Consider the following 22151-nt stretch of genomic DNA (forward strand, 5'->3'; position numbering starts at 1 on the left):
AAAGATCAAATCCCCCTTGTTATAGACCTTCAGAGCAATATCTTCTTTATATCAATTATCATTTATAAATTTATATTTCTTTCATTTGTTCTCTTCTAAAGTATAAGCTCCAGGAGAGCAGTGATCTTGCTTATTTTGCTTATCACTGAATACTAGCACCTGACACGGTTCCTGATACATAGTAGATGCTCAGTAAATTCTTTTTAACAAAGGCACGCAGGTTGATACTCTCTGGGGGAGAATGGGACTTTCTGTATATTTAAAACTAATCTCACTGTATTAATTTTAATGGTAAAGTAAATATCTAGGAAAGACCAACTTGCTCTAACTTAAAAACAGAAGTAAATAAGGGAGGAGCCAAGCATGGGTGGTAGAGTAAAACTGTGGTTATGGTTATGATAGTGTAAAACTATGTGTTAATTAGGAAAGGTCTTTTGAACTTCCAGTTATTTATGTATTTAGTGCTATTATTTATAACTTGAGAGGTGAAATTATAGCATCTGATTTCTTGAATGGCCAAATAATGACAAATACTAGGAGGATAAACAGTAATGAATTTGTATGCCCATAATAATATACCTTCATAATGTATGTAACTACATATTAAAAAATGTAGTTACATATGTGTATTTGTATATATAAAAAAAATTGACAGAAGTAGGGGAAATTGACAAGTCTATTGTAATGGTAGATTTAATGTATCTGTACTCAAGGATACAGAATTTAGTAAGGGTATAAAATCTTTGAACAACACAATTAACATACCCTTTTTTAAATATAATAAATTCTATCTTTTTTTTTTTTTGGTCCACAGCACAGTGTCATTTATGTAAATTAAAATTGGTCATAGGAAGCAGTTTATTTTTTGCAAGAGTGCAAACAAATGGAAGGAACTACACTGTGATATTTTTCTTGGGATGCTAAGAAATATCACAAACTAGGTGATTTAAAACAACAGAAATGTATTCTCTCACAGTTCTGGAGTCCAGGAGTTAAAATGAAAGTGTCAGCAGGGTTGATTTCTTCTGCAGGATCTGAAAAAGAATCTGTTTTGTGACTCTCCTAGCTTCTGGTGGTTGCTGGCAATCCTTGGTGTTCCTTGGCTTGTAGACACAGTGCTCCAAACTTGGCCTCTGTCTTCCTTCTCTGTGTGTCTGTGTCCATATTTATTTTTTCTTTTTTATACCTTTTTTAAAATTTATTTTTATTGCAGTATAGTTGAATTACAATGTGTTAATTACTGCTATACAGCAAAGTGACTCAGTTATATATATATATTTATTTATATTTATATACATTCTTTTTCATATTCTTTTCCATTATCACAGGATATTGAATATAGTTCCCTGTGCCATACAGTAGGACCTTGTTGGTTACCCATTCTATATATACCAGTTTCCATCTGCTAATCCCAAACTCCCAATCCAACCCTCTTCTACCACCCTCCCCCTTGGCAGCCACCAGTATATTCTCTGTACCTGATTCTGTTTCTGTTTCATAGATAGGTTCATTTGTGTCATCTTTTAGATTCCACATATAAGTGATATCATATGCTATTTGTCCTTCTCTTTCTGACTTACTTCACTTAGTATGATAATCTCTAGTTGCTTCCATGTTGCTGCAAATGGCCTTATTTCGTTCTTTTCTATGGCTGAGTAGTATTCCATTGTATATATGTATATATGTACCACATCTTCTTTATCCATTCATCTGTAGATGGGCATTTAGGTTGTTTCCATGTCTTGGCTATTGTGAATAGTGCTGCTATGAACATAAGGGTGCATGCATCTTTTTGAATTATAGTTTTGTCTGGGCATATGCCCAGGAGTGGGATTGCTGGATCATATGGTAATTATATTTTTAGTTTTCTGAGGAACTTCCATACTGTTTTCCACAGTAGCTATACCAACTTACATTCCCACCAACAGTGAAGAAGGGTTCCCTTTTCTCCATACCCTCTCCAGCAATTTTTTTTTTTTTTTTTTTGCGGTACGCGGGCCTCTCACTGTTGTGGCCTCTCCTGTCGTGGAGCACAGGCTCCGGACGCGCAGGCTCAGTGGCCATGGCTTACGGGCCCAGCCGCTCTGCGGCATGTGGGATCTTCCCGGACCGGGGCACTAACCCGTGTCCCCTGCATCTGCAGGCGGACTCTCAACCACTGCGCCACCAGGGAAGCCCCGCTCCCATTTGTTTTTGTTTTTATTTCTATTGCCTTGGGAGGCTGAACATGCCCATTCTAACAGTAAATACGTAGAATCTTACAATCTAAAAATGAGAAGCAGGCATTCTTTTAATAATATAAACCATTTATGGAAATTACTTTCTACTAGGACAAATGAAATAACACATTTAAAAGAATTCATATTTTATTGATCATATCACATGGCTATAAAACAATGAGAATATAAATAAATAACAAAAATAGTTTAAAATACATGCTTAGAAACTTTGGAGCACATACCTAGTGACTTACATGTTAAAAGGAAATTACAGAGCTTCCCTGGTGGCGCAGTGGTTGAGAGTCCGCCTGCCGATGCAGGGCACACGGGTTCGTGCCCCGGTCCAGGAAGATCCCACATGCCGCGGAGTGGCTGGGCCCGTGAGCCATGGCTGCTGAGCCTGCGTGTCCGGAGCCTGTGCTCCGCAACGGGAGAGGCCACAGCAGTGAGAGGCCCGCGTACCACACACACACACACACACACACACAAAAGGAAATTACAATGAAATTATAAAATATTTATAATTAAGCAATATCAGAAATATCTTAACAGTTTTGGGGTGCAACCAAAATGATAGAGGGAAATTTGTAGCCTCAAAATGTTCTTTTTTAAAAAAAATTGAAAATAAATGCGTGAAAGTTTCACCTTTAGGAACTAGAGGAACAATAAGACCTTAAAACAGGGAAAGAAAGTATTATAGATTAGAATTGACATTAGTATAATAGATAGCAAAGAAACATTAGAGGATCAACAAGACTAAAAGTTATTTCTTTGAAAACTTATAAGAAGACCAACCTGTAACTAGGGCTGATGAAGAAAAAAAGAGTAAAACACAGTATTAGGAATGAAAAAGTGGTTAAAATTATAGTATGTTTTTATTTTTTTCATTATGAAAACTTTACAAATATTTTATCCCAGTATATTTGGCATAAAAATGGATGATTTTCTAGGAAAAAAGTATAATTTACCAAATCTGACTCAAAAAGAAGTAGAAAGTCTGAAGAAACCATTAACAATTAACATCTCTTCCTCCTTCATCCTATTTCCATATCCCCAAGATGCTAGAAAATTGAAGATAATTTTACAGATGAATTTTAGCAGATCTTGAAGGAACAAACAATTCTTATCTTCTACAAACTGTTTCAGAGAATAGAAGAGTAGGGGAAGCAACCCAATTCGTTTATAATTCTAGGGTAATCTCAGTATCAAAACTGAACAGGAACAAGACAAAAAGCATTATAGACCAATTTCACTTAAGAACATGGATGTAAAATTACCAAATAAGATATTAGCAAATTGAATAACCACGGTACTTAAAACAAGCCAGCTAAATCATGACCAAGTAAAGCTCATCACAGAAGTGTAGGAAATGTTCAATATCTGGAATTATATCAATATAATTTACCACATTAACAGATTATAGGAATAAAGCCATATGATCATTTCAACAAATTTGAATTTGACAACAGTCAGTATTTATTAATTTTAAAACTTTTACTGAAGATTGAATATAAGGGAATTTCCTTAACGTTATAAAAGTTAATCACGAAGAACAAAACTACTGCCAACATTATACTAATAGAGACTCCAGAAGCATTTCCGTTAAAGTCAGGAAGAAGACAAGGAGGACTAATATCATGATTTCTATTCAACATTGTACTGAAGGTTCTAGAAAATGTGGTTAAACAAGTAAAAGAAATGAAAATAAGAATCGGAAACAGGAAATAAAATGATCCTTATTTGTAGACAATGTAATTGTCTACATAGAAAATCCAAAGGAATCCACAAACTATAGAAATAGTAAAAGAATTTAGAAATATTTTGGATGCAACAATGATATGGAAAAATCAGCAGCAATCTTGTTATACAAGTAGTAACCACTTGGAATTTCTTTCAAAAAAATAGTGAATTTCTTTGCTTGATATATTTTATCCAAACTTTAAGTTTCCTAAGAGGAAATAAACCCTTTTTTATTGTTACTGCAGTCATCCCATTTTCAACCTTAGCAGACTCAACACCCTCTTTTATAACATATATTTAAGTCCCCTTTACTATTCTGAAATGAATTTCATAGCTTAATATCATCTAGGCACATATATCTTTGAAAATAATTAATGTAATATTAAGACAAAATAAAAATAGTTTATGGTAAAGTAATAGATATTCTACTTTGTAAATGTTCAGGCCTGGTGAGACAACATAACAAAGTGCCATATGTTTGCACTTAATTTTAATGAATATATTTGGAATTAAGGGAAGCAAGGCAATATTCAACTCATATGTCAATATTTTTTCTTTTTATTTATCTTGTTAAAATAAGGACTGGAAAGGTATATACATACATATTCATATAATTGTGTACACAGATAAGTTTTGAGGTGCTGTATTGCTGACCCAAAGCCAATGTGTTTTCAGAAACAATTTTAAAAAATCTTTGTAAAGGTCTCAGAAGAAAAGTAAAGTCTTCTTTCAGTTTACATGATAGTTGCATCCTTGTAAATTTCAGAGAATTTTATGTCTGTGCAAAAGGATACTTTTAGTTTATAAAAATGCAATTAGTTCTGGCCTTAAAATTGTAAACAGACCTCTCAAGTACATGAGTATCCCACTGGACTTTCAAAAGTTTTACAGAATGTAGAAGGGTTCTTTATTGTTCACGATTGGTCCTTGCATTACAAGACATTTAAGATTCCTAAGTTCCCTGTTCACTAAATGCCACTAGCAATCTTCAAATCACTGGGACAAGAGACCCCTCACGTACATTTCTGTAACATCTCCTAGAGGGCAGTATTGCTCTCATTGAGAAACATTGGTTTAGGTATCTGAATGCATTTGCTATGGGTATACTCTTTTTTCCAAGTCATAATTACCATTTTGATTGAAAACATATTTCCTTTACTAAGCATCTCATATTCAAAGGCTAATCTCATATCTTCAAAACAACATTTCAACCAACAGCATGGTAATGCTGTGCTTATAACCTCCGTAGTATGAAGTCTATTAAGAAAAACGGAACTCAGGACATTTGGGTTTGTGTCACTTGAGAAACTCATTTTATAGGCATCACATCAGGATAAACATTCTTATGCCATAATAAGTAGAAACTTAAGCCTTGAAAATAAGAAAATGGTCATGTGAACCAGATGCACAAATGAAGCTTTAGCAGGTTTCTTTATCAAGTGATGTAATTAGTTCTGGAGTTCATGCAGTGGACTGAGGTATCTTACAACAGTTTATATATGGCCTAAAAAGTACTCATCTTAAATTGGATATTAACTTCAAAATACGCCAGCTTTTGTTGATTGTGGAGTAGTTTAAAAATACAAGAGTTTGTTAACCATTGTAATTTACCACCCAAAAGATTTATCCAATCCTATAGCTTCAAATAAACCCCCTGTAATCAATGACTCCCAAATCTTTTGCAGCTGTAGCCTCTACCCTGAGCTTCAGACTTGTATATCCAATTGCCTATACCATATATACTTGAATATTTACTAGGTATTTCAAATGTACCTTGTTAAAAATTGAACTTGTGATTTTTTTTTACACAATCTTGTTCCTCTGGTTTTTCTCATCTCAGTAAATGATACCACCATTTATCCAGTTGTTTAGACCAGAAATCTTGGGGGTCATCCTTCACTTTTCTCTTTCTCTCATGTACTAAGTCCAGTACTGTTGATAGTCCTGTAAGCTCCATCTTCAAAGCAAATTATAAATCTGACCACTTAGCACCACCTTCACCTGAACCACCTGAGTCTAAGCCAGTATTACTTCTTTTTTCCTCAGTTTTATTGAGATATAATTAACATACAGCACTGTATAATCTTAAAGTGTACAACTGTTTAACTACATACATCCTGAAATGATTTCCACTATAGATTTAGCGACTGTCCATCATCTCATATACATAAAACATTAAAGAAATAGGAAAAAAATTTTTCCCTGAAACAAGAACTCTTAGGATTTACTCTTAACAACTTCCATATATAACATACAGCAGTGTTAATTATTTTTATCATGTTATACATTACATCCCTAGTATTTATCTTATAGCTGGAAGTTTGTACCTTTTGACTGCCTTTTATCTAATTTCCCCTCCCCCCAACCCCCCACTCATGGTAGCCACAGATCTGATCTTTTTCTCTGAGTTTGTTTGTTTTTGAAGTATAATTGACCTACAACACTATGTTAGTTCTTGGTACACAGCATAGTGATTTGATATTTCTGTACATTTCAAAGCAATTACCATAGTCTAGTTGCCATCTGTCACCATACAAAGGTACTACATAGTTACTGACTATACTCCCCACAATGTACATTTCATACTTATCACTATTTTATAACTGAAAGTTTGTACCTCACCTATTTCTCTCCTCACCCTACCCACCTCCCCTATGACACCTGTTTGTTCCCTGTATTTGTCACTCTGTTCCTTTTTATATGTTCATTTGTTTTGTTTTTTAGATTCCACATATAAGTGAAGTCATACAGTATTTGTCTTTCTTAAAGCTGATATTATATCTTACATGAGAAACTGCATAGACTCATAACTGTTTTCCCTGATTCCATGTTTCCTCCACACCATTATAGTCTATTCACTGATATACAATAGTGTTCAAGTCAGTTGCCTGTTTAAAATTTTCCAGTGAATTGAATTCCCATTACATTTCAAACAAAATCTAAAGTTTTTTCCATGATCTATACACCATGGTCTTCTGGATATCTTTCTGACCTATTTCCCTACATTCTCTTTCTCATTCATTCCACTCCAGCCACAGGGGTGTTCTTGCTGTCAGAGAACTCAAGAAGCATGCTTCTGCCTTGGGGCATTTGTATTTGCTTTTACCTGAGCCTGGACATTTTCCCCCACCTCTGTATTTTCATTACTCTCTCTCTACATTTGGATCTCTGTTCTAATGTCCCACCTTGAGGAGGCATTCCTAACTACCCTATTTAAAATAGCATCTCTCACCACTCTCCCCAGACCCATCTAAATAGTGTAATATTTATCCCTACTTAGGATAAATATTACATTATATATTTGTTTATTGTCTGTCTCCCCCACTGGAATGTAAGTTCCATGACTGTAAGAACATGGATGAATTACAAAAGAATCAATGATGAGGTACTCTTAACATACACTACTTACTGACTTTGACTGAGTTTGTAGTAAAAAATTATATGTTTTTTACTCTTCAGAATAGTCTGATCTTCTGAACCACATTTTCTCCTCATTTCCTGATGTAATTAAATCAGTGTTATAAAAGAAGGGTGATGTTGGTATGTGAAAGAAGACTAAAATATCAATAGATGCCAAGTGATACTAAAACTATGCTGAAGATTGGTGGTTTATTTTTTCTTTACAGGTAATATTAATTCTTTGAGTTGCTACTGATGTGACTAATAATCAGATTGCTTATCCTATAATTTAAAGACATAATGTTGGCTAAACAGGATCACCTTGGGGTTATATTTTGTAAAACATCTATGTTATCCAAAAATATTAAATATTAAATATTCAATTACTACAGTTTTCCTTTTTTTATTTTAGGAAATGATTTGCAGCTGAGTGAATCAGGAAGTGACAGTGATGACTGAAGAAATATTCAGCTATAAGTATAAAGTTTATAAGACATGTGATAATTTATTTTATATTAGGAATAAAAATTCCTAAGGCTGAGGAAAATGTATCTTAACTTTGATGATAAGAGAAATTTAATCTGATTCAGAATTTTCAGTTGATGTTACATTTTTTACTTTTTATGGGTACTGGCATTTTCATGTATTTTCATTTAATCTTAACAAAACTCCTAGGAAGTTTTACAGATGAGAAAACAAACTTCAGGGGTTAGGTTACTTGCCCACATGTTGTTAACAAGTGGCAGATCAGGTGTTCTGAAGTTCAGGTTCAGTGTTCTGTTTTACCACACTGCTGTTTTCAATTGTGAATGGCAAAACTGTTGATTTATAATAAATGTCCTGGTTTTAATTACATCTCTGAGCCTTTCTATCTGATATTCCTTAAATTTTGGTTGAAAATTAAGCTAAAGTTTAGGGTAAAGGTGAAGCTAAGTAATTGTTTTAATGAAACAATTGTCCTCTTATCTCTCACACATTTTATCATGTTCTCTTATCTCTTTGATACTTTTTAATCATTTTCTTATTTTGCTTTTGAGAGTAAAAATAAGCATTTATGTTAATGAGATAAATAATTAATATTTATACCTATAACATTTTTTAATTGGGGGGAAATGATAAATATTATAGTTGAGAGTCACTAACCAGCAGCAAGTTCTTTTTTTTTAATTAATAAACTTTATTTTTAAGAGCAGTTTTAGTTTCACAGCAAAATTGAGCAGAAAGTACAGAGAATTCTCATATACTCCCTGTTCCCACACATGCACAACCTCCCCAAGTATGAACATCCTGCCCCAGAGTGGTACCTTTTTTTTTTTGTATAATTGATGAACCTACATTCACACACCATCACCCAAAGTCCATAGTTTACATTAGAGTTCACTCTTTGTGTTGTATGTTCTATGGGTGTTAACAAATGTACGATGACATTTATCCACCACTGTAGTATCATACAGGATAGTTTCACTGCCTTAAAAATCCTGTGCTCTGCCAATTCATTCCTCCACACCCCAACCCCTGGTAATCAGTGATATTTTTACTGTCTGCTTAGTTTTGCCTTTTCCAGAATATCTTATCATTGAAATCATACATTATGCATCCTTTTCAGATTGGCTTCTTTCACCTAGTAATATGCACTTAAGTTTCCTCCATGTCTTTTGCATGCCTTAATAGTTCATTTCTTTTTAGCACTGAATAATATTATTACATTGTTTGGATGTACCATAGTTTATTTATCCACTAACTGATGATAATATAAGCGTGAAAGTAAGTTGGCTACAAAGGAACAAAAATCAGTGGGCTTTGAACTATTCCATAACACTACACTAAAACTCTAAAGTTAGTAAAGCTGTGTCAGCACAAGGTATAAGTGTGACCTATGAATTATGTATTCATCAAATATCATCTACAGTTTGGCAAGAAGGCATTCTTAGACATGTCAGAATTCAGGAATTGTATCATTCACATATCATTCAGGTAATAATTACTTTAGTAATTTCTGATTTATTAAGAGATGAATCAAAATTACCAACTCAAGAATGGGAAAAATATTATAAAAATATATTCTAAAAAGGTTGAAACCTTCTTCAAAGGGACTAACTCAATTCGTAGGAGTAGTATAATATATAATATATATTATTATATTGGGTTGGCTAAAAAATTCATTTGGGTTTTTCTGTAAGATGGTATGGAAAAACCTGAATGAACTTTTTGGCTAACCCAATATTTATTATAAATAAATATTTATTACAAATATATATAATCTTACCTGGGTGGTGGTTGTGTGAGTTACACATATGTAAAAAATAGTGGAGTTTTATATTTAAGATTTGTGCCTTTTAAGTTACGTTTAATTTTAAAAGTCCACAAACAAAATCAGTAGAAAAAATATTTGCAACATAGAGGGTGGCAGAGCTGTAACATAAATGATATAAAGGTAGATCTTACAAACTTACAAGAAGGGGACAAACAACTCAATAGAAAAAAGGGAATGAATCTTCAGTTTTGAAAATTATAAAAACATTTTTGTCACAGCAATCTCACTTCTAGAAATTCATTCTACAGATACATTTGACTTATTTGCAAGGTTATTATTACAGTATTATTTATAATTGCAAAAGACTTAAAAAATCTGAATGTGAACCTTTTTTTATTGATTTTTGAAGTGATTTATATACTCTGGACACAAATCCTTTGACAATATATGTAATATGAGTATTTTCTCCCACTTTGTGAGTTGTCTTTTTACTCTTAATGGTATCTTTTGGTGAACAAAAAGGTTATTGATTTTTTTTTTTTTTTTTTTTTTTTGCGGTACGCGGGCCTCTCACTGTTGTGGCCTCTCTCGTTGCGGAGCACAGGCTCCGGACGCGCAGGCTCAGCGGCCATGGCTCACGGGCCCAGCCGCTCTGCGGCATGTGGGATCTTCCCGGACCGGGGCACGAACCCATGTCCCCTGCATCGGCAGGCAGACTGTCAACCACTGTGCCACGAGGGAAGCCCAAAAAAGTTATTGATTTTAATACTGTCCCATATATCAATTCTTTTTCTTTTATGGTTACCATATTTTATGTCTTATTTAAGAAATCTTGGCTTATCCACAGCCATAAAGATGCTCTCTTACGTTTTCCTCTAAAAGCTTTAATTTTTTAAACTTTGACAGATCTGTAATCTATATTGAATTGGTTTTTATGCATGGTGTAAGATATATTTACACCATGCATAAAAACATGGGTAAACATTTTTTTCCATATGAGTGTCTAGATGGTGTGGTTTTTTTTTTTTTTATTTTGTTTTTTTGTTTGTTTGTTTTCTTGCGGTACACGGGCCTCTCACAGTTGTGGCCTCTCCCGTTGCGGAGCACAGGCTCCAGACGCGCAGGCTCAGCGGCCATGGCTCACGGGCCCAGCCGTTCCGCGGCATGTGGGATCTTCCCGGACCGGGGCACGAACCCGTGTCCCCTGCATCGGCAGGCGAACTCTCAACCACTGCGCCACCAGGGAAGCCCTAGATGGTGTTTTTTTAGTTAAAAACACCGTCATTTCCCCCACTGCACTGCAGTGTCACGTTTGTCATAACTGATGCCTCAGTATATGTGTGGGTCTTTTTCTGCACTCTGTTCTGTTGCATTGGTTGCCTTATCTATCTTTGTGTGTGTTCCACTCTGTTATAATTACTATAGCTTTATAATAGGTCTCCTACTGGTTAGTGCAAATCCTCCACTATTGTTCTTCAAGATTGCCTTTGCTATTCTTCGCTTTTTGTATCTCTATATGAATTTTAAAAATCAACTTGTCATTTTCTACACTCACAAAACCTGTTGGATTTTGTGTTGCAATTATAGATTGATTGGGGGATTACTGACATTTTTGCTGAGGCTTCCAAATCATGAGCATGGTATGTCTCTCCATTTATTTAGATCTTTAATTTCTTTCAATAATGTTTTAAGAGTGGTTAGTGTTGATGTCTTAGACATCTTACAATAGATTTATTCCTAGGTATTTTTTATGCTTTTAGAGCTGGTATAATGTTTTAAATTCCCTTTTCTATTTGTTTTTGCTGATATTTAAATACAATTTATTTCTATGTGATGATTTTGTATTCATACACCTTGCTAAACACATGTTCTTTTTTAATTTCATATTTGCCTCTTCTCTCTGACTATATTAGTATCTGTCATTTTCAGCCTCCTTTTTGTACATGATTGTAAAACATCACTCTCTTCTGTCATAATCATTGAGGTCACAAATACTTTTTACTCTAATCACTGATATTTTAGATTCTTTCACTCTATTATTTTTTTTTATCTTTCAAGAGTTTGTACTCATTTCTATTCAGGAATTGCTTTTCTCTTTGATCTTTTCCCTTTTATCCTTCTATCTGATTTCAACTTAGCAAGAGGCATCTTGATAAGATAGAAAAGGCTCTAGAATAGGTCTTGGAGGCTGGGAGGCTCTTCTGTAATATTCTTCAGGCTAGACTAGGAAAAGGATTTCAAACCAGTGTTCACCAAATCCCTATTATAAGAATTACCAGAGATGCTTATTAAAAATACAAGTTCTTAGATACCTACTTAGATCTATTCAATAAGACTTTTCAAAGCAAAGGCCTGTAAATTGTGTGTGGTGTGTGTGTGAATTGCTGTGAAAATTTTTAGTTATAAGTATATATACAAATATATATGTAAATATATATATCCCTAAGTGATTTTTAGCATCAGGGAAGTTTAGTTTATGTAGGACAAGATTAAGATTCCTTCCATCTCTGATACTATTCGATTTTATAAATGCTAGCATGGTATTGCCATAATCAAAAGAAGAATTTCACCTAAACAAACGAGTATCAGAGAACCAATGCCAGTACTCTAAAGTCTGGTATTTAGGGCACCTATAAGCACAAATGAATTGGTGCCTTGCCTACCGGTGCTATTCCATCTGCTCTGAGAGATCAAATGCTATTCCAGAGGTACAAGGCCAGAGCAGGGGGAGCCGGTGATATAATTAGATCTTAAAAGCATCTGTGCCTCTAGTGGTTAATTTGACTAGTAAGTTTTGACTGTTCATCTGTTTTGTATCCAGAGTCATTAACCAAACTAGGTCAGAAAGTGCAGTACTTCCTGAAAGAATAACTGTAGCTTAATCATTAATGTCACAAACAGAAATGAAGTGGACCCTTCTTTGGGTAAAGGTTGATGGGAGAGAAGCAGGAGGAGGAGTGAGTAGAAGCTGGGAAAACATGGTCAAAGTCTAAGATGGAGTTTAGGGAGGAAAGGGTAGAGTTTCTCCTGGTCTTATTTGTCAATAACTCAAATAGGTAATGTAAGAATTTTATGAGGGAGAGAGTCATAGGTTCTCATATTCTAAAATAAAATAATTCATTCTCCTGTTTCCTGACTTCTTTTTTGGTTTAGTCCTCATTTTTCTTATTGCTCTCTAGCCATTCTTTTCCTTTTTCTTTTGATTGACATCTAGATGGGCACCGTACTCTCTTGTTCTTTTACCTCTTTGACTTAGCAAAAATAATACTGTCTAAAATGTATCTATCATTGTCATCTCTGTTCTTGTTCCTCCTCTGATAAGAACTAAATATTATATTCTGGAGTCATTTGGGAGTCCATTCACTGAAAATTAAGAAATATGATGTTTATAATGGTTCCTAGAAAATAACTGGCTCATAATTTTTACACAAATTAAATTTTATTTACTAATTAAATGATGGATTCATCTTGAAGTGAGAAAATGAAAACACAGGGAATGAATTTAGCAAAGGAGAAGAATGATTCCCAAATGACATCACCAACCCTTTCCTTTTGTTTTCTTCAGCTCCACCTCTTTAATTGCTTATAAGACATTTCTAGTTGAACTTTATTATGCTGAAAACCAAAAATCAACATTTTTTGTATCTCTCCAAATTCTGTTTGGAGATAACTTTCCCTCTTTGATGCATTTCATTTCCCCTACATTGCTATGTTTTTATTTCTATAGTTTCCATTCCTAAGTAACGACCACAGGCATTACTGATACTAATCTGTAGTGGCATAGTGAAAATTCCAGATCTGCCACTTACTGGCCACATGACTTTGGACAAATTACATAACCTCTTAGGACATTAGTTTCTATAAAATGGGGATAGTAGTAAGAATTAGAACATGTAGATATAATATATATGTGTGTGTGTGTGTGTGTGTGTGTGTGTGTGTGTGTGTGTGTGTGTGTGTATAAACCTTCCCCACAATAGGTGTGCAATAAATGGTAGCTATTATTACCCTGAAATCGATTTCAAAATCTGCTCTAAGCTATGCTCCAGGCATTGTGTTCTTAACTAATTTTCACTCATTTGAAATTTTCCAGCATTATACTGTCTCATCCCGTGATGTGTTATTCTCACTCCCCTGTGACATAAATGTTCTTTTGAACTAGTCTCTGAGACCCAATCCTTCTTTTCTCTATAGCTTTCTGCTTTGCAGGCGGCTGCTGACGCCTGACACCCACAGGGTTAAACCTAGTTGCTGAAGCCACCCCCTCTTCCCCTCCCAGTCCCCCTTTTCACAGTAGCCTGGCAGCTGTCCCAACTGCCTACCGAAGCCAAATGCTTGAAGAGAGAGAGAGTAAGGAGCCAGCCATGAATCTCTTCCAGACAAATGAGTTCAAGGAAACTCCTTTTTTACCTGTCTCCCCTGAAGAGGTACCACCTCGACCCCCCAGCTTTCCAAAGAAGCCATCTCCGGTGAGTCTTCAGATTCAGTTCTGTCTCTGGTAGGAACAGACTTACTCCTTTGGTTCTCCTCCTTGGCCCCTGGAGCTTCACGCTGAGCTGTGTTAGAGTATTAAAAACTATTCTCTCTTGGAGTTAGAATTAACCTGTAAACCAAACCTAAACAGAAGTTTCCTTTAACTTAGGAGAGGAAGCAGCAGAAAGAGGTAGAGTTCTTCAGTTGGTATCCAGGACTTGGCTATATTTCATTGTATATTCTGAGTTTCTCTGGGGTGGAAAAAAAGCAATTTGAATGTCCAGGGAAACTTGGCAAGTACTCCTTTCTGGAGAACTGTGTGTGATTGTTCTTTCTTCACCAAAAAAAAATCTCAGCCCTTAGTTTCCCCTGTGCACAGAATCTATGCTGACCACCAAGAGAAGTTTTAGAATAGATCTAGTTTCTGTTACTGTGTTCCAGTTTACAGTGGGAGAAAGGACAGAGAAACAAGAGAGTAATAATAATGTTTTACTTTATACACTTGTTAAAGCACTTGCCAATTCTTATTCAGTCCTCATATCAAAATCCTGTAAATGGAGAGGATACAGACATACTAGCCAGTATTTACTGAATTCTTACTACAGGCAAAGAGGTAACTGTAGTAGTATTCTAGAGGTGGTAGTTTCTTTGGAATAACAAAACTGAAGTATAAAGCCAAGTATAGTGACATGGCCTGGATCAGTATGTTAACACAGCCAGTGACAGTGTTACATAGCTAGTAGAAATGTGTTACTAAACTTCAGTTTGCATGATTCTCGAGCTGTGAGCTGGGAAGGTAATAAGACTAATTCATATTGTCTTCCAAGCAAGTTTTTATCATATGTTAATGTATATTAATATTTTGGAGGGTTGTTTTTATATATCCATGTGGATAAAAGAATGAATACATTAATTTATTTAGTTATACATTTTCTGGTCCCAAAGAATTTGAGGCTGCTTACAAAGATGTATGTACATCTTATGAATAAGAAAAGGCAATAAAAATCTCATGATAAGATTTGATTGAACCAAGGACACATATCTCCATCCCCCTCTCATATTGACTGGACTATCATAATGGGTAAGGATTTGAAATAATACGTGATGTTCCTTTTATTCTGACTGATACAGTGCATGAAATAGCGTAGTCCTTTTAATGCCCAAAAGGATTAGCATGAAAATGTTATAGAATCTCTCTTTCATAGAAACAATGGCCATTTAATTTGACAAGATTTAAGAACTCTCTGCCCAAGGTCAAGGTGATCAGTCATCTTACCTCTAGCAATCTGTACTAGGCTCTGTGCCTGGCTTCAGTAGCCACTGAATGGGAAACCTTCATGTTGCTAGGATTTTTCCCAGCAGAGTGAATGGGGCAAGTGGAAACAGAAAGGTTAATCCGCACAGTGGAGCTAAGCAGGATACTGACATGTGAGTGTGACTGCCTGGACATCAAGTGCTCCATAGGCCAACTCTTTGTTATGTTCCTGAAAATAAGTATGATTATTCTCCTACTCAGAGCCCCAGGCTTTTCATTTAGTACTTGTGGGAAGATGAACAGGTCCTGGTGTCTAGTAACAAGGAATGCCTGAGCAGTTTCATGTTAAATGAATTGAGGAACAAAGTAATATTCAGAATAGCTTCTCACTGCTAAATCAGCAATGCAAGCACTTTTAGTGTGATACTGGCTGTTTCATGAAGAGCAGGGGCCATTGTTTCGCATGACCTATCATGGCAACTTAAAATAAATGATTTTTTTCTGTTGTGGAGCAATCTAATGGTTTAAACAGGGAAATATAGTTCATGCTTGAACCATTGCCTTTTTGTTTCTTAGAAAATCTGTGGCTCCAACTATCCACTGAGTATTGTCTTCATTGTGGTGAATGAATTCTGTGAGCGCTTTTCCTATTATGGCATGAAAGGTAATTTTGTGTCCCTGAGTCCTACTCTTCTCCACTCACTCTCACCCCATGTTTGTAACAACCTATCTCATATGCACTTATTTCCCTTATCTACTCTTTCTGCCTTCATCCAATTGGTCCTTTCCTTTGGCGAAGACTTCCAAAAAATGCCTCATGGGATTTCACCTACTAACTCATACAGGCCAAGAACAGAAAGGCCAAGTGGAAATCAGAACACAGCCTATGAGAATATAAGCGGAAAAACTCTCATCATCGACATTCCATTCTTCATTTCTGTTCCTCGGGTCTATGGGTTATATCATTGCTGGGAAGGAGAAGGAAGGGATATTAGAAGCCCCATGTTATCTTTTGGATTAGCCTAAATGATGCTATGTACACGTAGACTGAAGGGAGGAGTATTGCATTTGTATACTAAGCATAGCCCCATTTACTCCCACAACTCCAAGGGGCCCTGCTTCTACTGCCCAGCAATCACCCCTCATCACTTCACTGATAGGAGTGTTGAAGGTCAAGATCAACTTCAAAGACCATATCAAATGTTCTTCTGCTCCATAAATCATTTTAATGCATCTATTTTGTTTTGTCTCTTTTTTTGCTTCAGCTGTGCTGACCCTGTATTTCCTGTATTTCCTGCACTGGAGTGAAGACACTTCCACATCTGTATACCATGCCTTCAGCAGCCTCTGTTATTTCACTCCCATCCTGGGAGCAGCCATTGCTGACTCATGGTTGGGAAAATTCAAGTAAGGATGATGGGAGGTCACAGTCCAAGAAGCTGCACATATTAATTGTGCAGAGACTATCACTTCTAGCCTCTTGCTTCCAAGCAAGAACATGCTTATGTCATCCATGACAAATAAGAATCTCTCTCAGACTGACAATACAGAAAGGTTTTGTCTCTTCATTATCAGTTTTTCCAATATTTCTATACCCTTTTCAGTCAGCAGGGTTTTTTTCTTTTATCTAATTTTAATCTTCCATTCTGTAATTTAAGACTAGTTCTTGTTCTGATCTCAGGTGATAGAGATTGCTACCCACAAGAAAATTTATAATTCAATGTAGTTATTTGATATACTATCCATCTCTTCTCTAGATTGAGTCATCCCAACACTTTCACTATCTTCTTATGAATCCCTCTTTTTAGCTCTTTTACCATCTCTGTTTCTCTTCTCTAACCTTCTGTAGTTTATTTCTTAATAATATAATAAATATCTTCATGAATTAGACTAATGGTCTATTCAGTTCAGTATCTTTTAAGTCCCTGAAAATAGCACCAAGAGATATGTTTGGGATAGTGTTATTTTTGTCCCCTATAACATCATCCTCATGGGCTAGAGATGGCTCTTAGATATCCATCACTCAGGTATTTTCTGTAGACTTGTCATCTATGGAATTGTCTAAATTAGCATTTCTTAAACTGCATTCTGTTGAAAATTGGTTGTATAGGATCTAATGAATGTTATATGGGAACATAAAGCTCTCATAGTCAAATAAGTTTGGAAAATGCTAGGCTGAATAAAGCTAAAAAGGTATCTTTACTGCATGACTTCTTACAGCCTTTAACTTGTGAACTCATACTATAAAATATCCAAGAGGAGGTTATGGTATGTAGTATTTTCCAAACTTATTTAACCGTGGAATATTTTTCCAGGATTTCTTGTGGACCTAGTGTTCCAAGGAATCCTCTTTAGTAAACATTGGTTTCTATCTCACTTTGACCTAGATATATTCATTCTTCTAAAGTTTTTAATCAGCACCCAATATAGCGCTACAACCACAACTTAGTACTAAACACAGTTTCTTGCCTTGGGAAAGGTATGGCAGGTGGCTGAGATCTATGTTTGCTCCTTATGTAGTAGTAGTTACCGAGTCCATCCAGATAGAGGGTTGGCACTATGTGCAGAAAGAAAGTATAAACCATGGTATATAGTCTTCATTCAGTTATAGAATAAAAGACTCACATATATCACGTAGTAATTTTATTTATTTTTAAAATGACTTCCTTTAAGATTGAAAAAGTATAGATCTGAGATTTGGTAAGTAATAGCTTCCTGACTATTTCAGAGGAAATTTAGCAACCTCCACTCGTGCCCTCAATCTCAATCCTTTATGAGGTACTTTTAATTTTTTTTGAATTTATTTTTATTGAGGTATAACTTACATAAAGTACACAAATCCAAAAGTCTTAAATGTACAGCTGGATGAATTTTTACAAATGTATCACCATCACCTAGATCACTCTCCTTGGTGTCTTTGTACCCTCAATACCTCCATCTCTTTCCTTCAAATTCTTCCTCAGAGACACTCTTTGTGATTCCTGTACCTAGAAGCAAGGGCAAATATGAGACCTTTAAACAAACAAAATTATTGTTAACCTTTCTTTTTCTATCTTCTTTTTTAGATTTTTAAAAGAATCACTACCTTCAGATTTTTAAAAGAATCACTTATTATTTGTTGCCTTCCTTTCTCACTCTTCATTATCACTCCTTAGGGTAGAGTAATGTAATGCAGTGCAGTAGAATCCAATCAGATTCAACTTAAGCTGATCGAGTTTAATTCAGTAAATGTTTATTGAGCAACTTCTATTTGTCCAAAGAACCATGAGGTATAAAAAGATGAATAAGACATAATACCTGCTTCATGGTGTTCATATTCAACTAGCTTTAATACAAAGCAGATTACGGTAAGTGAAATAATATATAGTATGTCATCTTTTTATCCTATTGAAATTCTTCTCTCTTAGATCACTGGTAATGATCTCCTTGTTATCAAACCCAGTGGTCTTTTCTAAATTCTTATTCACTTTGAACGTGTTTTAACATTTTAGTCTGTTATCACTCCTAAATTCTTGAAACTTCCTGGACTTCTCTAACACTGTATTTTCTGGTTCTTTTACTTTTTTGGATTCTTCCTCATTTGGCTTTTCTTTTGCTTTTTGTTTACTTTACTCTTTCCTGAATGTAGGCATTTCCCCAGTGTATACCTTTTACCCTCTTCCCTTTCTCCAGATTCTCCCTTAGCAGGCTCTGCGGTGTCAGTTTTACCTATATGCTAATGGCTCCTCAAACTCTGTAATCTTAACCTGTCACTCAAGCGCCCTTATGCATTATAACTGCATGTTAGCATTCATCTCCTGGATATTCCACCTTATCCTCTCTCCTAGCTTTCCTATACTCCCACATCCAATCAGTTTTCAAATTCTGCCAATTCTATTTCTATAATCTCTCTCACATTCTCCCTCCTCAACACTGAATCCCATGGCCATCAATCACCACTACTCTAGTTTTGGTTTTCATTAGCCTCTAAATTGGGCTATTGAAATGGACGTGTATGATGTTTTCATTGCTTCCCATATCTTTTGTTCACAATTGAGTCTGTGCACTTCTGTCAAATTAATCTTCCTAAAAGGAATCTCTGTTCATATTACTACTCTGCTCAAAAATTTCTGCTAACACACTGTCTACTAATCTCATCCAACTTACCTTTCTGCTCTTATTATCATACTCCCTTTCAAAAATGTACACTAGAGAAAAACCAAATACTAATACTTACCTAATGATAAACAGGGACATTTCTTTTCCATGTCTGTTTGCATAGTTTCTACTTCATGGAATCTCCTTCCTCCCCAGCCTTCTATGTCCAAACCCTTTAAGGCTCAGTTCAAATTCCACCTATGCAGTGGAGTATTCTCTGCCCCACGTCTTTCACCACTAGCCAGAAGTAATCTAAAGTTCTCTGAACTCATTTTTTACCCTCATGTGACATTTACCAAACTCTGTCTTATCACAACTATTGTATATGAATCTAATACCTTCTTCAGACACTTAGAAGACAAAGTCTCATTTATATTTTTATCCACAGCACCTAGAACAGTGCCTGGTACATAACAGGCCCACAGCACAGCAAGTGTTTCAATTAATAAATTTATTCACCCTCAGATACTCAAATGTAGGCACAAGACTGAGGTAGGTGTGGGCAGGTGTGAAGATGACTTATTTTGTTGTGGGTATTGTGATTCCTTTTTTTTTTTTTTAATCTCTACTTCAGCTACTTTTTTAAAATAAATTTATTTATTTATTTTTGGCTTAAAACCAGATTCATTTATTATATCACAATTCTGTAAGTGAGAAGTTGGAGGCAGTCAGTTGGCTCACAGGTCGGGGTGTCTCCTAGGTTGGACTCTGGGTAATAATCTACCACCAGCCTCATTCGTTGTTGCCTGAATTCATTTCCTTGTCATTGTAGGTTCTTATTTTCTTGCCATCATTCAGGTGGAGGTGTCCCCTTTCCTTGACACATGGTTCTTTCCATATTCAGGCTATCAGTATGGTGTATCAAACCCTTCTCGAACTTTGAATCTCTTCCCCTTCTGTTACCAGAGAAAAGTCTCTGCTTTTAAGGGCTCATATGATTAGATCAGGCTCATCTAGTTAATCTCACTATCTTACTGTCAATTGTGTCATATAATATAACATAATTAAAGAAGTGACATCTCATTATAGTCATAGGTTCCAGGGATTAGGGTGAGACATCACTGGCACCATGGCATACGACAATAAGGGGTAGTGACAAAGAGCATTCTTATGTCAACATCTGCTTTGTGCCTCAAGAGTAATAGCCTTGATTACCTTTGACACTTGATAATAATAAAAGAAATATTTTAGGGCTTCCCTGGTGGCGCAGTGGTTGAGAGTCCGCCTGCCAATGCAGGGGACATGGGTTTGTGCCCCGGTCCTGGAGGGTCCCACATGCCACGGAGCGACTGGGCCTGTGAGCCATGGCCGCTGAGCCTGCGCGTCCGGAGCCTGCGCTCCGCAACGGGAGAGGGCACAACAGTGAGAGGCCTGCGTACCACAAAAAAAAAAAAAAAAAAATTTAAATAATATGGGAATTTTTATTTGATGACAACATTTTTAATTAATTCCTGAAATAGAAGAACACCAACATTTGTGAAAATATGAGAGAAGTTCTGTCCGTTTATAGTAAAGAAAATATTTCCTCTTTTTGAACAAAGATGATTTTTTGAAGCTCTATAAAAAAAGAAATAGGATTATAAAAATATCTAAGTCCCAAGGTTCCAATAGATTCTGCTAGGTGTGTGACTTTTTGGATAGTTTCCTTTTTCCTAAGGAAGGAGCTATTTGAGCATCGTGTAACTTTCCACCATTAATTCTCTTGGAGCACAAAATTATCACCTCTGTGTATCCTCTGCACTGCATCCAGGGCAACCACACTCACATATTAAGGTAGCAGGCCCAGCATTTATCTATAAATTTAGAGCCTTTCTTACTGTGAAAACATCATGGACTAATAAAAAACATCTAGGAATTGTTATGAGTTGCCTGAGATACTTTCCCCGTACATTTTTAAATTATTACTTAATTTTGATATTTCTTTCTTTGGAAATAGATTCTCTGTTGATTTTACAAGAAACCATAAATTCTTAAGGAGTGATCAGTCAACTATTTGCTTTGCACTATTTCAAGCAAACGACAATATTACATGATAATAAAGCAGTGAACTTCTTAAATTAGACATGTGCATTAAAACAAACCCTTCCTGGTTGGAAACCCAAGTGACTGTCATTAGCCACTTTAGTATCACAGCAGGTTACACAAATTATTATTACATTTAATTAGCATTCTGACAAATTGAGGAATTCTTTACCTGCATTCAGATTACACACAGAAAATGATTTGAAAGCATTTCCTGCCGTGAAAACACCAAAGCAAATCAAAGAAATCAGCTCCAATCTTATCTTTATCTTGACTGTGTTGGGTCTTCGTTGCTGTGTGCGGGCTTTCTCTAGTTGCGGTGAGTGGGCTTCTCATTGCGGTGGCTCTCTTGTTGCAGAGCACGGGCTCTAGGTGCATGGGCTTCAGTAGTTGTGGCACACGGGCTCAGTAGTTGTGGTGCACAGGCTTAGTTGCTCCGTGACATGTGGGATCTTCCCGGACCAGGGCTTGAACCCGTGTCCCCTGCACTGGCAGGCGGATTCTTAACCATTTTGCCACCAGGGAAACCCTGTGGTTGCTTTTTAAATAACAAAACTCTTTGGGGATGAATTGGTATCTCTTTCTGAGAGAAAGTGAGTTGGAGAAAACATGAGTAACTTGTTCTATCGGGGGGTGTGTGAGCTCACATGTA

General features: G+C 35.8%; 2 protein-coding genes across 4 annotated transcripts in view; both read left to right on the forward strand.

Annotated features, from left to right (window-relative positions):
* EAF2 (ELL associated factor 2) overlaps positions 1–8213 on the forward strand; it is a 48529-nt gene extending 40316 nt beyond the window's left edge. Inside the window, exon 6 of the mRNA XM_027106139.1 lies at positions 7771–8213. Within this exon, the coding sequence (XP_026961940.1) occupies positions 7771–7817 (47 nt within the window). The 3' untranslated portion in view covers positions 7818–8213. The remainder of the gene's footprint in view (positions 1–7770) is intronic.
* A 2604-nt stretch (positions 8214–10817) lies between these two features.
* SLC15A2 (solute carrier family 15 member 2) overlaps positions 10818–22151 on the forward strand; it is an 84503-nt gene continuing 73169 nt past the window's right edge. For all 3 annotated transcript variants that reach the window (XM_027106159.1, XM_027106153.1, XM_027106166.1), the window contains exons 1-4: positions 10818–11252; positions 13892–14081; positions 15917–16004; positions 16606–16747. In XM_027106159.1, the coding sequence (XP_026961960.1) occupies positions 13944–14081; positions 15917–16004; positions 16606–16747 (368 nt within the window). In that variant the 5' untranslated portion in view covers positions 10818–11252; positions 13892–13943. The remainder of the gene's footprint in view (positions 11253–13891; positions 14082–15916; positions 16005–16605; positions 16748–22151) is intronic.

The sequence above is a fragment of the Aethalodelphis obliquidens genome, unplaced genomic scaffold, assembly GCF_003676395.1.
Source record: "Aethalodelphis obliquidens isolate GAN/ISIS:26980383/991018 unplaced genomic scaffold, ASM367639v1 scaffold1, whole genome shotgun sequence".
In the NCBI taxonomy this organism is placed as follows: Eukaryota; Metazoa; Chordata; class Mammalia; order Artiodactyla; family Delphinidae; genus Aethalodelphis; species Aethalodelphis obliquidens.